This window comes from Hippocampus guttulatus, chromosome 10 (genome assembly GCF_054856545.1).
Source record: "Hippocampus guttulatus isolate MCC_2025c chromosome 10, RoL_Hgut_1.0, whole genome shotgun sequence".
Classification (NCBI taxonomy): Eukaryota; Metazoa; Chordata; class Actinopteri; order Syngnathiformes; family Syngnathidae; genus Hippocampus; species Hippocampus guttulatus.
The window spans coordinates 13298245-13311599 of NC_141270.1; the positions used below are offsets into that span (position 1 = coordinate 13298245).

Genomic DNA, 13355 nt, shown 5'->3' on the forward strand with positions numbered 1-13355 from the left:
TACACTTATGTCTTACTGACTCTTTGTCAAGCAACAGACAACAAAACCTTGCGCTCTTGTGACGTATTACTGCATCAGATAATTAAGAAACACTGATGACATAATTAATACCTCCCTGACAATGTAATAAAAGCTTGCATATTTTTTAAGGACGGGATATTTGGAGCACGGCATCAAAATGTGGCATCTTACTCGTGAAGCCGGGTAAATACAATCTTAAAAATATTGTAAACAACAATGAGATCCTGAGGACACTCGGAGATATGAGCCCGAGGGCAGGCCTCGAACGTAACACTCGACGTCAGATCAGCGTGTGGTCCTCGTTCCTGACTGGCATTTATAAAATTCCTTTCACGAAACGACACAATATTCATGCAAAGATTCCCCTTCTGTCATAATACACGGATTTGTGTGATTTTAGAGCGCAATTTGTTATAAGTATTGTGTATTTTAACAACAACAACTACCTTACAGAAACAGTCAAATGCATTTGCTATAATAGTCAAGGTTGCATTCTGTCACGCATCCAATACTATGCTGGCACAATCAACGTTGCAGTCGAGTACCCTTATTTAAGTAAACGGGGTTTGGACGTCAGCGCACGCACGCCCATGGGCAAAATGAGGTTGGCACTGTCACAACTGCACGTAGACACAGTCTTCAAAATCACTGAAGGAGGGGTTAGTGGAGAGTGAGTAATCTGATCAAGAAAGTGAATGAAACATACAACAATAAAGAATAGAGTCGATCGCTGAAAGAGATGTGTTTTAAAAAAAATTAAACATTACATACTGTCTTTGGGGTCCAATTTATTCGACAACATATTACGACGTAAAATGCCACGGGAAAAATCATATCGTGACCTGATAGTTCTCTTGGCTCTCTCTTTCTCTTTTCTTTTGGATTTTGATCCTGGAAATGGCCCTTCAAAAACAAAAACAAAACATAAGTACAGCACAGCCCATTTTATTATTAATACCCGCTGTTTGAATTCTCACCACACCACTGGCTACCCATAAAACATTGACACTGGCCGAGTGAAGGGAGCACACAGACAACTAATAAATTAATGTCAATGAAATTGTTCGACCTGCTTAGGTGGGTGACTTTTGACCTGAGTGAGCTGCACTCGCCACTTTGGACGAATGCCCTCCTGCCTACTTTTCTAAAATAATACATATCCCAACATGCATCACTTCTTTCATTTCCTGTTACGAAAACAACATCTGTAAAGCCCCACAATAACAAGACAGACTGAGTGCCTGAAAAGAAATGTTAAAAACGACTATTAATTAATTACTACATATTTACCCCCCCCCCCCCCATTATTTCTTCTTCGTTTAAATGCACAAGTAATTCTGCCTTTTAATTACAAATAGAAATCACTTCGCCTGACAAAGGATTCTGTAAGCCTCATCAAGTTAAGCTGTAAACTGTGGTGCTTCGCGTATGTTTTGGGCCATACTTCAAGCAGTCGTCAAAAAATCACAATTCGGCTTAAGTTGTGCTTTCGGTTATCTCTGAAAGTATGAATAAACGAGGAGGTAAGTCCAGATTTCGCGACTAATCATTACATTTTGGTCTGAAAGCGTCAGATGCACATGTAATAGCTTCTAGGTTCCATTGTTTACATGCTGGATGCATTTGCTTATTTTCCATTAAGCTCAGTGAACGGAATATTTCTTTCACTCCTGTCTTGGTATTTCTGGGGCGTTATTATTTTATAGTGTGAACTAACGACGACAACAGTTGCAACAAATGTTCAAATGTAATCTGCAGGACAACGCATCGCGTCAGGTTCTTAGCATTTCCTAGAGTAGACCAAAGCGGGGCGTTATAATAGCAAACTGAACGGAACATAGATGACTGCAGCCACAGAAATTTGTGTGAGAGTCGCTTAGACAAGAAATTGGCAATGCAGAAAACATAATATTTATTTTCTGCATCATTTATAGGTGAAGGCCATACACAGAAAAATGGCAACGCAGCTCAACATTATGAGGCAAGTCCGGATCTGTCTTCACCTGTCATTGCAGCCTTTAAAGGTACACCGCATCATCCTCTTTGTGTCAATGCCACTTCTCACCTGGATGGATACAGCATTTGCAAAGAACTTCTTATTTACACACATTTCTTTTAAAGTCTTCCAGATGGAGCTTGACACCAAGCACGACAAATACGAGCGTCTCGTTAAGCTTAGTCGAGACGTCACCATTGAGAGCAAGAGGACAATTTTTCTTTTACACAGAGTGACAAGGTATGCAGTATCAACGATGAATATTTGTTACATTTTCAACGTGATTTAAATTGTAATTATGCTGTTAAGATTCATTAATTCAGAAATTGATTAAAATATGGAAAATGCACAATTACATTGTTATTTACAAAAGCAGTGATCTGTACCAAACAGGGACTTGTTCTTCCTTAACCAGTGTTTAACCTCTCAATATTTTATTTGAAGAAATCTGTCACATAATGTATGCATATTTCTATCAAACAGAAACATTTAGCTCGGTAAGATTTGAACTTCATGAATCACACAGAGGAGTTCCTCTCTATCAAACAGAAACATTTAGGTGGGTAAGAGTTGAAGTTCATGAATCACACCTCGGAGTCCCTTTCCCTTTTTCCTTCTGACTTGGTTGTGCAAGGAGAGAAGAAGCAACATAGTCATGCATAGGGTCCAATGTTTACTTCCAAATTGAAATGCAGAATATCTGTTCTGAAATGTGCTCTGGGTTTCTTTTTTGGGAAGTGTTCCAGATGCAGAGGCTATTTTGAATGAGGCCGATGGGAAACTCAGTGGTGTGAGGGAGAAAATTGGTCAGATTGCGGAGGAGCTTCGCGGCGAGGACATCTATCAGTTTCACAGAGCATTCACTGCAGGTAAGTTTTTGGCCCTGAAAAGAAATAAAAAGAAAAATGTTTAAATTTAATTTCTCATCTATTTATTTAAATTTTCAAATGTATTCCATGTCTGAGTGATTTGAAAAAGATATGTATGACATATTTCATGAACTATCTGATGTTATTTGCAAAATTAGATTACACGTTGTCTAGCCACAACATTATGCACACTTTCACATTGTACAGTAATGATATCCTACATAATTGGTTTGTTTACATTGACACCCTCAGAGAGGTATTCATGTTTAACTGTGTTCATTATTGCCGTTGTACTTTGTGATGGTCTAAAATTGTTTATATATTAATAAACCAATAGTGCATGACATTTACAAAATTGGAGATTTTGGCCCATCACCAGCAAATCAGTTCATTGGATGAGTCAGTTGATGAATCATAAAGTATGATTTTTACAAGCAATGCGTGGGTGAACATTGCAACTTGTGTAGAGGAATTGACTGGGATCTCACAATTATACACACAACCTAAAGTCAAATAAATGAACAAACTAATAAATAAATTAATATACTGAAACATAAATCAAACATAAATGTGACAGTTAAATAAGACACACATTCAACCAAAATAATTCAATGGCCGAGGGTCACAAATTAGGCTTGGACCGGACATTTGTGTCTGGTCGGTGTCAAATTCTTAACAGTCAGTCTTGTATTCCTTTTACATTCACTTTATTTACAGCTAAGCACACAGTGCTACAGTATTCATTTAACATTAATGCTAGATTTCTTCTTTGTGTCTTCTTTCATCTTTATTTAAAGTCATGCACCGGTATATCATTATGTAGTACCTGTCAATTTTCAGACTGCGATACCATCCATCTATCCATCCATCCATCCATCCATTATCCGAAACGACTATCCTCACGAGGGTCGCGGGTGTGCTGGAGCCTATCCCAGCTGTCTTTGGGCAGTTGGCGGGGTACACCCTGAACTGGTTGCCAGCCAATCTCAGGGCACACATAGACGAACAATCATTCACGCTCACACCTAGGGACATGCCATGCATGTTTTTAGAATGTGGGAGGAAACCAGAGTACCCGGAGACAACCCACATAGGCACGGGGAGGACATGCAAACTCCACACAGAAAGGCCAGAGCCCAGAATCAAGCCTATGACCTTTTCAGCCAAGAGGCAGACATTGTCATACTATTCTGCTTTATATCCATCGGTGCACACATACTCTAATGATTATTTTCTGAATCGTAAAACATTAGATAACTGGATAAACTGACAATGGCTATCTAAACAAGCTTGTTGCACATCACAGTGTGTCCTCCTGTGCTTTAAATTGATGGTGAAATAACTGTTTGTGTTAAAGCTTGAGCTTGGTACAGGCCTGCATTAACAGGAACACCCACTGATAACGTTGTTTTTGCACTTCTCGCATCACTATCCGTTCTTGTTAGTGTAGCCAAAATGTCTGCAGAGTTTTGAGACAAACCCATGTGATGGTGAGCTGTTATCTATCGTGAGGGGGTGGGGAGTCATTTTTAGATTGCAGTCACTCTTGAATCGATGCTGCATCCTCTGCGACGTGACCAGTGGCAGTTCCCGCCAATTAGACTCCCCCCATTTTCATCATCTTTGTTAGTGCTCAGTCGTAGCGGCTTTGCTGCTAATCTGGAAAAGGTGTTTCCGGGCATATGTAATGGCTCCGTATTATTTATAGAGAGGCCATTAACGATATTGAGGGCAAAATCTGAACCTAATTCCTGCTGATAAAAGATCAACGCTTTATATCTACATGAGCAAGTGATGGTGAATTTCCAGCGTGAACCACTCTGCTCGTCAAAAATACACTACTGTAGCATAGCGTAGCGCTCAGCATAAATTAGTACACCCCTTAAATGTTTTGTATTATTTTTTCCATTTCTCAGTAAACACAAGGAACACTGTTCAGAATTTTGCAGATTAATAGATTAACCTAAGAGGGCAGCGAAAAATTATTATTATTATTATACATCCATGGGTATGTGTGTGTGTGTGTGTGTGTGCCCGGACAATATCTTGTGTGTGTGTGTGGGGGGGGGGGGGGGGCGTCTGTGACCCTTGTGAGGATGAAGTGGTCCAGATGATGGTTGGAGGTCCTGCTCTCAATGTAGGTTTGCTGTTTAGCTTTCATGGTAAGTTTTGTGCAAGCGAGCCCTTTACATTGGTGGAAAGAAAACACAGTTGGTGGTTGTTAAGTTGTTTGCTTCAAACCCGTTGGTGTTGAATTGTGGCTCTTTTATACATGCATTGAGGACTGTTTTTTGAAAACTGAAATCTATGAAGTGCACATACTTTGAACGTTTGTACATATTTTGCTCATATTTAAAATGTTTGTCATACATCTGGTAGGGAAGTGCATGGTTCCGAGTAGCACTAATGTAAAAAATGTGGCCCTTTCCATCATTTAAGTTGCCCATCCCTGATTAAGATTGTGTAAAATGCAAACACCCCCAATCATCTGCTGTTGTGTTTCACTTTCTTTGTTATAAAACATGAACCTGCTGTTGTGTCATTCAACAAAATAATATGAACAGTTTCCTGGTAGAGATGAGCTCAACCTGCATTAATGCATACTTAACCCCTTTCTTCTCATATCCTGTACACATTAGATTATGCTAGATTCAAATCAGATTCACAGCTCCCAGCAGTGTTAATGTAACCGCTGCCGGCTTGTGCTGTGTGACAAGTATGTCAAGTAAAGCTGCACTAGCCGGTGGGTTATGGGCCTGTGCTTTTACCCTGTAGTCTAGTGTGCTCAACTCTCAAGCCCTGGGAATGTGATGTGCAGGCTTAAGCCCTCTGCTTGGTCAGTGCAGGATGACCATTTTTTTTCATGGCTGTACTTGAACAAGCCTAAATGTTAATAGTCGAGCCTAGAATAAATGTTTACTTATCTTATATGGACAATGTAAGTAAGAGCTCTTTTGATTTATACAATGTTCCAAGACAGGGCAAATGTTGCACAGAATGTCTACAATAGAACCGTTAAAGTTTAATTTCAAAACAATTATTTTCACTATATACTTTTGTCAAGTGAATTTAATTGTTCCACACTCACACTCTAGTCACAATAAAACATTCCGAACTATCACACTGTATGTAGAAAAGATAACCACTGTGAAATACAACTTAAAAAAAACTTTTAGCTCTGTGCTGTTTGTTTTGCAATCATTTCATCACATGGTATTTGTAAAATATCCCAAACAAATGAAACAAAACAAATTGCAGTGAGTTTGCTTGACACCATGCACTGAAAGCAGTACAAATAGAGACGAAGTAGAGACGAAGCACATGCTCGTCCCAGCTGCGCGTCGCTCCCTGAGTGAGATAGCAGGCCCTTTTGAAGTTCAATTGCCGCTCCAAAAGTAAACTTCAGACACAAAGTCTTCCGTCCTGTGATTATTTGATTATTGTTTACACAGGGCCAGAAAACAAATGAGGGGTCATCTTAGTGTGCTACAAAAAATGGCCACTGTTGTTCAAATCAAAAGACTGTAACAGGAAACAGGTTTGAATCACTATCTGCATCTGTGATCTATACTCCGCAGATAGCCTGTAGTGTTTATGCACACTTGGCTTGATATGCATTCTGTGTTTTTTCTCTCCTTTTTTAAACTACCGTATTCTTTTTTTTTTTTTTTGGTGTAAATCCACCGCAACATTGCATTGTCACAAAAACGTAGGGATATTAGGCTTTCTGGTGAAATGTCAGGATTAATCTAAAATGCAGTACAGTATTCTATAATTTTTATAGTTGGACTTCATTTGACCTTTGTTAGAGCTTTGAACATGTCCAGCTGTTCAACGCTTTAATAGTTTTTTCTGAATTGACTGTGAATAGCAAAATTCCAGTAATTTGCAAGGACATCCACTTCTATGCCTTTCTGTGACTCATCCAGTTTCCTTGTATTTCTTTTGCAATCTGGTGATGACACACTGACACTAAACTCAGTGGCCACTTCACTCTGAGAACATCATGTTTGAGTGTTGCCATTAAGCTCCCTTCCCTTCAGCAGTTTGTGCAAAAAGTACTGAAAGACTCAACAGTTGGACTCGTACATTAGTAAAGTTTTAAAAAAAAAGAAGTTAAATTAACCCTTTCAGAGACCGCGGTTACTCCGGTGGACAGCCTATCATCTTATCAGGTTACAGGGTGCATGAAAGGGTTAAATTCACCCATAAAAAGGGAATGTGCATGTGATATTCATCCTAAAATTTCACCCAAAAGCTCAATATCCTTTACTTGTATAGTGTCGGGCAGCTTTGGTTGGTGTGGGTGATTCTTTTCTTTGTTGATTTTATGCATTCAGGAATCCAGGAGTATGTGGAGGCCGCCTCTTTCCAGCACTACATCCGTCACCATAGCCTCATCAGTTTGGAGGAGATCAATGCCAGGCTGGTGTTCATGACAAGAGATGAGGTATATTTATAACAAGTTTAAATGACTTGGTTTTGGTAGTACAGTGGCTTGTTGCTGCACAAAGGTTTGAGGACCTTGCACCATTCTCTAGTTGCGTAGGTATTATTCGGGTCAAGTTTATTGCAGTCTCGAAATGACGCCATGACGTTTAGACTATAAAACGTCATGGCGTTTAGACTATAAACTGTGACTTTTTTCTTTCAGTTTTAACTCCATGTGGTATCAGATCTGCACCCATTTTATATTCAGATCTGCTGAGGCATGCACCCTCATCATGCTATAAACATGACGTAATGACTATGATGCAGCCTGAAAGTTGGAAGGCGATCAACCAGTGAAGATTGTGAACCTTATTTTTTGTTGTACATATTTTGTCATTGCACAAGCAGTAGTTTTGGTTCTGTTTTTGAAATCTCTTGTATGCGTATGTACAGTTTGTGTGAGTGTGTGGGGTAGATGTTTCTCTTCCCCGCTTTATTTTGTGGGTTCTGCTTAAAAAACGGAGGGTTTCATTTCCCGAATTTTACACTACCCATACATGTAAATGTGAATGGTTGCCTCCTTGATTGACAGGTGATTAGTCCAGGGTATATCCCGCCTCTTACTTTAAGTCACGCCAGCTTTCATGTGACATTGAAATGCATAACCATAGTAGAAAATTGACATCTTTGATCGGTGCGAATTAGTACTAGCTTTAATGGTAACCACGTGTTCTTCCAAATTTCACTGATTGCAGTTTTGCAAATGTACAGATCATTTAATGATCATCAAAGTGTCAAAGTATACTACTCATAATAATACTAACTTGGCTATTTTCATTTCTCGCAGCATTGTGCTGTTTCTCTCATTCATGTCTTATTTGAGATCTTTGGAAATTGCTCAAACCTCAGTTGTGCAGAGTAAAAACCTCCGAGAGAAAAGAAAAAAAGAAACAAGCCAAGGTAGAAGGTGTTACGTTATTTTAGCTTCATTTGTCACACCCACCAATTATTTCTTGGAAGAGGTTTTTCACAATTGAGTGCAAACAGTGTAATTGTTCTATATTAGTTATTAGTTACGCCACTTAACTCCCTTGTGCTCTCTCAGGGCTGTGCCGACACGCCGTCATCGGAACCACACGTTATAACTTTCCAGGTGATGCCTGCAGACTACCTGCTGGGTGTGGCCGACCTGACAGGAGAGCTGATGCGCCTGTGTATTAGTAGCGTGGGTAATGGGGACATCGACACACCCTTCCAGCTGAGTCAGTTCCTGCGCCAGATCCATGACGGTTTCTCCTACATCGGAAACACGGGCCCTTATGAGGTGTCCAAGAAGCTGCACACTCTCCGTCAGAGTCTGGGCAAAGTGGAAGACGCCTGCTACACCCTGCGAGTTCGTGGTTCTGAGATCCCCAAACATATGCTGGCTGACGTCTTCTCCAGCCGGAGCACTCACATGGACCCAGAAGAAGCTGTGGTCTAGGTTCTTTCCAACCTTTCCTTTTATTTAACCCTTGTAAAAGTTTGAACCACTTCATAATTGGCTCTCATATGTTTAACAACACGATTTACTTTGTCATACTACAATAAAATGTTGTTGAAGTAATGTGTTTTTGTCTCTAAAAATCTGACTGCTGCAGCTGTTTTCGATGGATGCAAGTTCTGCAGCAAGTGTGACATGCTTTGCAAGACTTTAGGTTTCTCTGATAACTTGCGTGTTTATTTTATTTTGCTCTCAGCCCTCCCCTTTCCCTATCACACTCAGATAATCTGAGGTGGAGCATGTGACCTTTGTTCAGGCCCATTCTCTGGCAGCCACCTGATGTACACGTATGCACATACATATGTCAAGACACCCCTGCATTCTCTTTCTTATCTAAATACCCACGGAACACGTAAGCACGCCTTGTGTTCAAACAGTTACTATTGTATATTCTATGACTCAAAGTAGCATATGTTTGGAGTTTTCACTTTTATGCATTTGTCAGAGGACTTGCAGACCTTAAAAAGAAATGGGAATGAATTAAGGTACATGTGTTGTGATAGATGGTTTTGGTCTTTATCCAATTATGCGTTTTTTCCACCTTTTTTGTTGGGTATGTATGCGGTAGCGTGGTTAAAAAAAAAGATAAAGTCTGCCATCTGCTGGTAAATATCAGTACTTTGTATTTTAGGTGATTTAATTTATTATCCTCATGACCTGTGCAAATGCTGCTCCAACATTAGGGAAAATAAATAAAAGCCTTCAGGTACACACCGCCACCCTCAGCAATATCCAATGCCAGCGCGGCATGATGTTCATTTAACAAGTACAAATCAAATTTGTTTGAAAACATTGGTGTTTCTTTCAAAATTTGATTTGGGATATGGGGGATACTACAAGGTGCTCCTATGGGCCATTGAATGCAAATGTCCAGGCACAAAAGAAATTCAATTTCCGAAAGAAAATAATGTAATTGCAGAAACAAATTCTATTTTAATTGCCCCCGCTCCACCAAAAACAACAACAACAATAAAACCATGGCAGAATTTAAAAGACCATTTAGACTCAAAGACAGCTGCGTCTAATCATAAAATTGAATGAAATTGTTTATTTTCTCTGAGAAATTGTTCCTCTTTTTCACTGGGAAGTCTATCACGCCATCCATCAATCTACAGTATGCGACTCGTGGTTTGTGTAATTGGATGTGGGGATTAGTTATGTTGTGATGCCTTCTGTTTGGAGTACTTAAACTCCATAACCTCTCAGGTCATGAGGTGTCCTCTAAGTACCCAGTTAGCTGCTTTGCTTGCCAAATGACATTAAGTGTTTCTAATCTCCAAAGCAGGTGATTTGATAACATGCAAGGCGAGTGCAGTTTTTTTTTTTTTTGGCATGGCCCACATCTTCTCCTTATTCACAATGTGGCCAGGGAGTGTAAGCAGCACCTGTTGGGTTGAAAACCCGAGCCTTTCATCGCTGACTTGTCCATCAGTCTGCAGCCAGTCGGAATGAAAGGAAAGGGGACAAAAAAAAGATTTGATTGTCTACTTTCTTGTGTTCGTCACCATTTCTTGACTGCAAAACGAACTGTAGTTCATTTATATCACGGTCTCCTTGTTCGCAACATTTAGGCTGTATTTTTTCCCCCTGTCAATCTGAACTATACAGTTAGGAATCGTTATATACACTCTACAGCAGGGGTCACCAACCTTTTTGAAAGTGAGAACTACCTCTTGGGTACTGATTAATGCGCAGGATACCAGTTTGATACATACTGTACTTTTGTTATAACAGATTTCCTCAAATCATGTGTGCGTGAGCGTGTGTGTGTTTGCTTGCTTGTGCGTGTATGTGCGCGCGTGCGTGTGGAAAGAGCGTGAAATGCGGGAATGCGTCTCCCAACATAGGATGCTTGCTGCAGAATTGAGGCGGTCTGAAGAAGACTGGAGTCAAATTCCTCACCGCGTCGGAGCTCCAACACGACACAGGGCAGTGACTAACGGACCGCTCGCCCATCGATTTAGAAATGATCCACATGATCGCCAATCAAGCAAAACTCGTCAAATTCTTCATCTTTCTATGCCCGGTCGGATATTTCAGTGCTGTTACTTGGAATATCATCATTTTTTCCCCTTTGCATTGACAGCTGCTCACGCGCAACTGAACGACTCGTTTGCATCAGAAAAAAGTCCCTTCAACCCTGCGATTGTGCAAATGTTTACCAAGGATCATCAACGTTTGGCGGTAGAAAGTTGCGCTGTGCAGTCGGTAGTTTTTAAAACAAAGACGTCTCTTGATTTTTCCATAGCGGAAGTGAGCTCAGTCATGCTTCGTGTCAGCGCGTAGTTGCTGGACGTCACATAACTTTTGGACCATCAACTTCGTCGGCTTCTTCTAAACGGGGACATGTTTGCTGGATTGTTGGGCCTGAAATGCCTCGGCAACTCTCTGCATCACCACGGCCAAGGACTTGTGGAAGGTAAAATATATATTTTTAGTTTTAAGTCAAATAACAGAACTCAGATATTTGTAAGGCTAACATACAATAAGGAGTGGCACAGTGGACTTGTGGTTAGTAGATATAAGCCACAGTTCTGAGGTTCGTTGTTGAAATGGTTTGCTTCTGCATGTTTCCTTCCTTCCCCCAACATTCTAAAAATATGCATGTGATGTTAGATCGATTGAAGACTCCAATAGTTAGTCTGTGAACCTGATTGTGAATGGTTGTCTTTTTAAAAGTGGCCTGCGATTGACTGGCAATCGATCCAGGTGAATACCACAGTACCCCACTTTTTGCCTGGGAAAGGCTTCTGGCTACCTGCCACCCTAATGACCCATAAGGCTAGCTCTATGATGGACATTCCATATAAGGAAGCACCGGGGTTATCAGAAAGGTGTTGATCTCAAGGTCTGGGAGCCAGATCTGATCTGCCACATCAAATTTTTGTGGCCCACCAAAAGCAAATCTTGTCAAACAACTTTCTTTGACTTCCGATTTTGAAACAGTCATCCATCAATTCATGTAATTTACTTGTAACATGATGAGGCAATTATACGTCCATTTATTTGGTTTCACGGTCATAACAGCATAACAATATAACATTACTACAGTGGCCCATGACAAAAATGAGTTTAATACCTCTGGGTTAGCTCATCTGCCTCACAGTTCTGAGCTTCAGGATTGGAATTTTTTTAATTGGATTTCCTGCGGGTACTGTGGCCTAACGCCACAATCCAAAAACGTGTTGGTGAAGTTAACTGAGGACTTTAAATCGTCTACTGTTGTGAATGTGAGTGGGAATGGTTGTCGAGTGTGTACCCAGCCTCTCACTCAAAGGCAGCTGGGATAGACTGCAGGTCACCTGCACCTCCATAAGGACTATAGAAATGGATGAATGGATGTACTGTATGTGTTGTAACGTGTACTGTCAAAGCCATTTCACTGGTTCCTACAGTAACTTACGCATGCAAAAACAAAAAGTACAATATATTGCACTACTCAACATCATATAGTAATCAGAGGGTTTAATGTGTAACCAAACATATTTTGGGGCTGATTTAAAAAGTGTCTTTTTGTTGTTTTTTTTTAGCACATCAGAATTTCTTTTTAGATGTTTTCATTTTTTGTTTTGTTTTTGAGTTTGTTCTATAGGAGGTTGCGCAATATGGAATTTACCATGCGTTGTAATTTATAGCTATGACATTTCAGAAAAATGAACCCAACCCATCATTCATAAATAGTACAAAATATGAAATGTGATGTTATTGTTCTTATAATATGATGAACATTCACAAATTATGAAAATTTAATGTTCTAGAGAAAAATTGAGGACAGATTCTGAGTCACCACCCAAAAAAAAAAAATCATCTAGAAAAGTTTATATGCATCGCTGATGGAAACTTATCGTCAAACTGTATTGACCGGTGTTTTAGGACAGTATCATAGACTTGATCCTTTACTTTTACAACATACTTGAACACTCTTAGTCTTGGACCATCATTAACATCTATAAACTTTAGTGTAGGTTGTATATTGAAGAAAAGAAATTGGTGACTACTGTCCATCTCTTAATACTGTGTGTCAGTTTTCTTTAGTGTGAGGCATCCCAGTGTCACAAGTCAAAGACACTTCCTCCCACACTTAGTTACTTTTTGACCTGCAAGCAAAAGGCTGACCTTAGCCGTCAATTTTGCAGAGTTCCACATTTTATTACTTGTTAATAACAGGGCAGGGTTTTATTTTTATTTTTTTATATATACTTTAAGTTATTAGCGTTTTTATTCTGCCCCTTAAAGTGTCATGCTGCCATCCATTTTCTATAACGCTTGTCCCCGTTCGAGTCACAGAGAATTGGAGTCTATCCCAGCTGACTTTAGGTGTGGGGTGAGGGGAACACCCTGGACTAGTCACCAGTCAGTCACATGGCACATTAATACACATGGACAATTTAGAGTCTTAAATGAACCTTAAAAGTAAAAAAGTAAAACTAAGTAATATAGCACATTGTGATTGAACCACTTAATTTTGCTTGATTGTTTTCTTGTTAAACTAAAT

General features: G+C 39.8%; 2 protein-coding genes across 3 annotated transcripts in view; both read left to right on the forward strand.

The window, feature by feature from the left end:
• The first annotated feature begins 1307 nt into the window (after positions 1-1307).
• tsnax (translin-associated factor X) lies at positions 1308-8923 on the forward strand. The gene is made up of 6 exons (XM_086122822.1): positions 1308-1544; positions 1956-2045; positions 2143-2257; positions 2756-2886; positions 7227-7336; positions 8423-8923. Exons 1-6 carry the CDS (start codon positions 1529-1531, stop codon positions 8798-8800), a joined length of 840 nt encoding a protein of 279 aa, XP_085978948.1. The 5' UTR covers positions 1308-1528; the 3' UTR covers positions 8801-8923.
• A 1264-nt stretch (positions 8924-10187) lies between these two features.
• The window catches only part of disc1 (DISC1 scaffold protein), a 44295-nt gene continuing 41127 nt past the window's right edge, over positions 10188-13355 (forward strand). For both annotated transcript variants that reach the window (XR_015102118.1, XM_086122564.1), the window contains exon 1: positions 10188-11279. Coding sequence is in view for 1 of the 2 variants with exons in the window: in XM_086122564.1 (XP_085978690.1) it covers positions 11207-11279 (73 nt within the window). In the remaining variant the exon portion in view is untranslated. The remainder of the gene's footprint in view (positions 11280-13355) is intronic.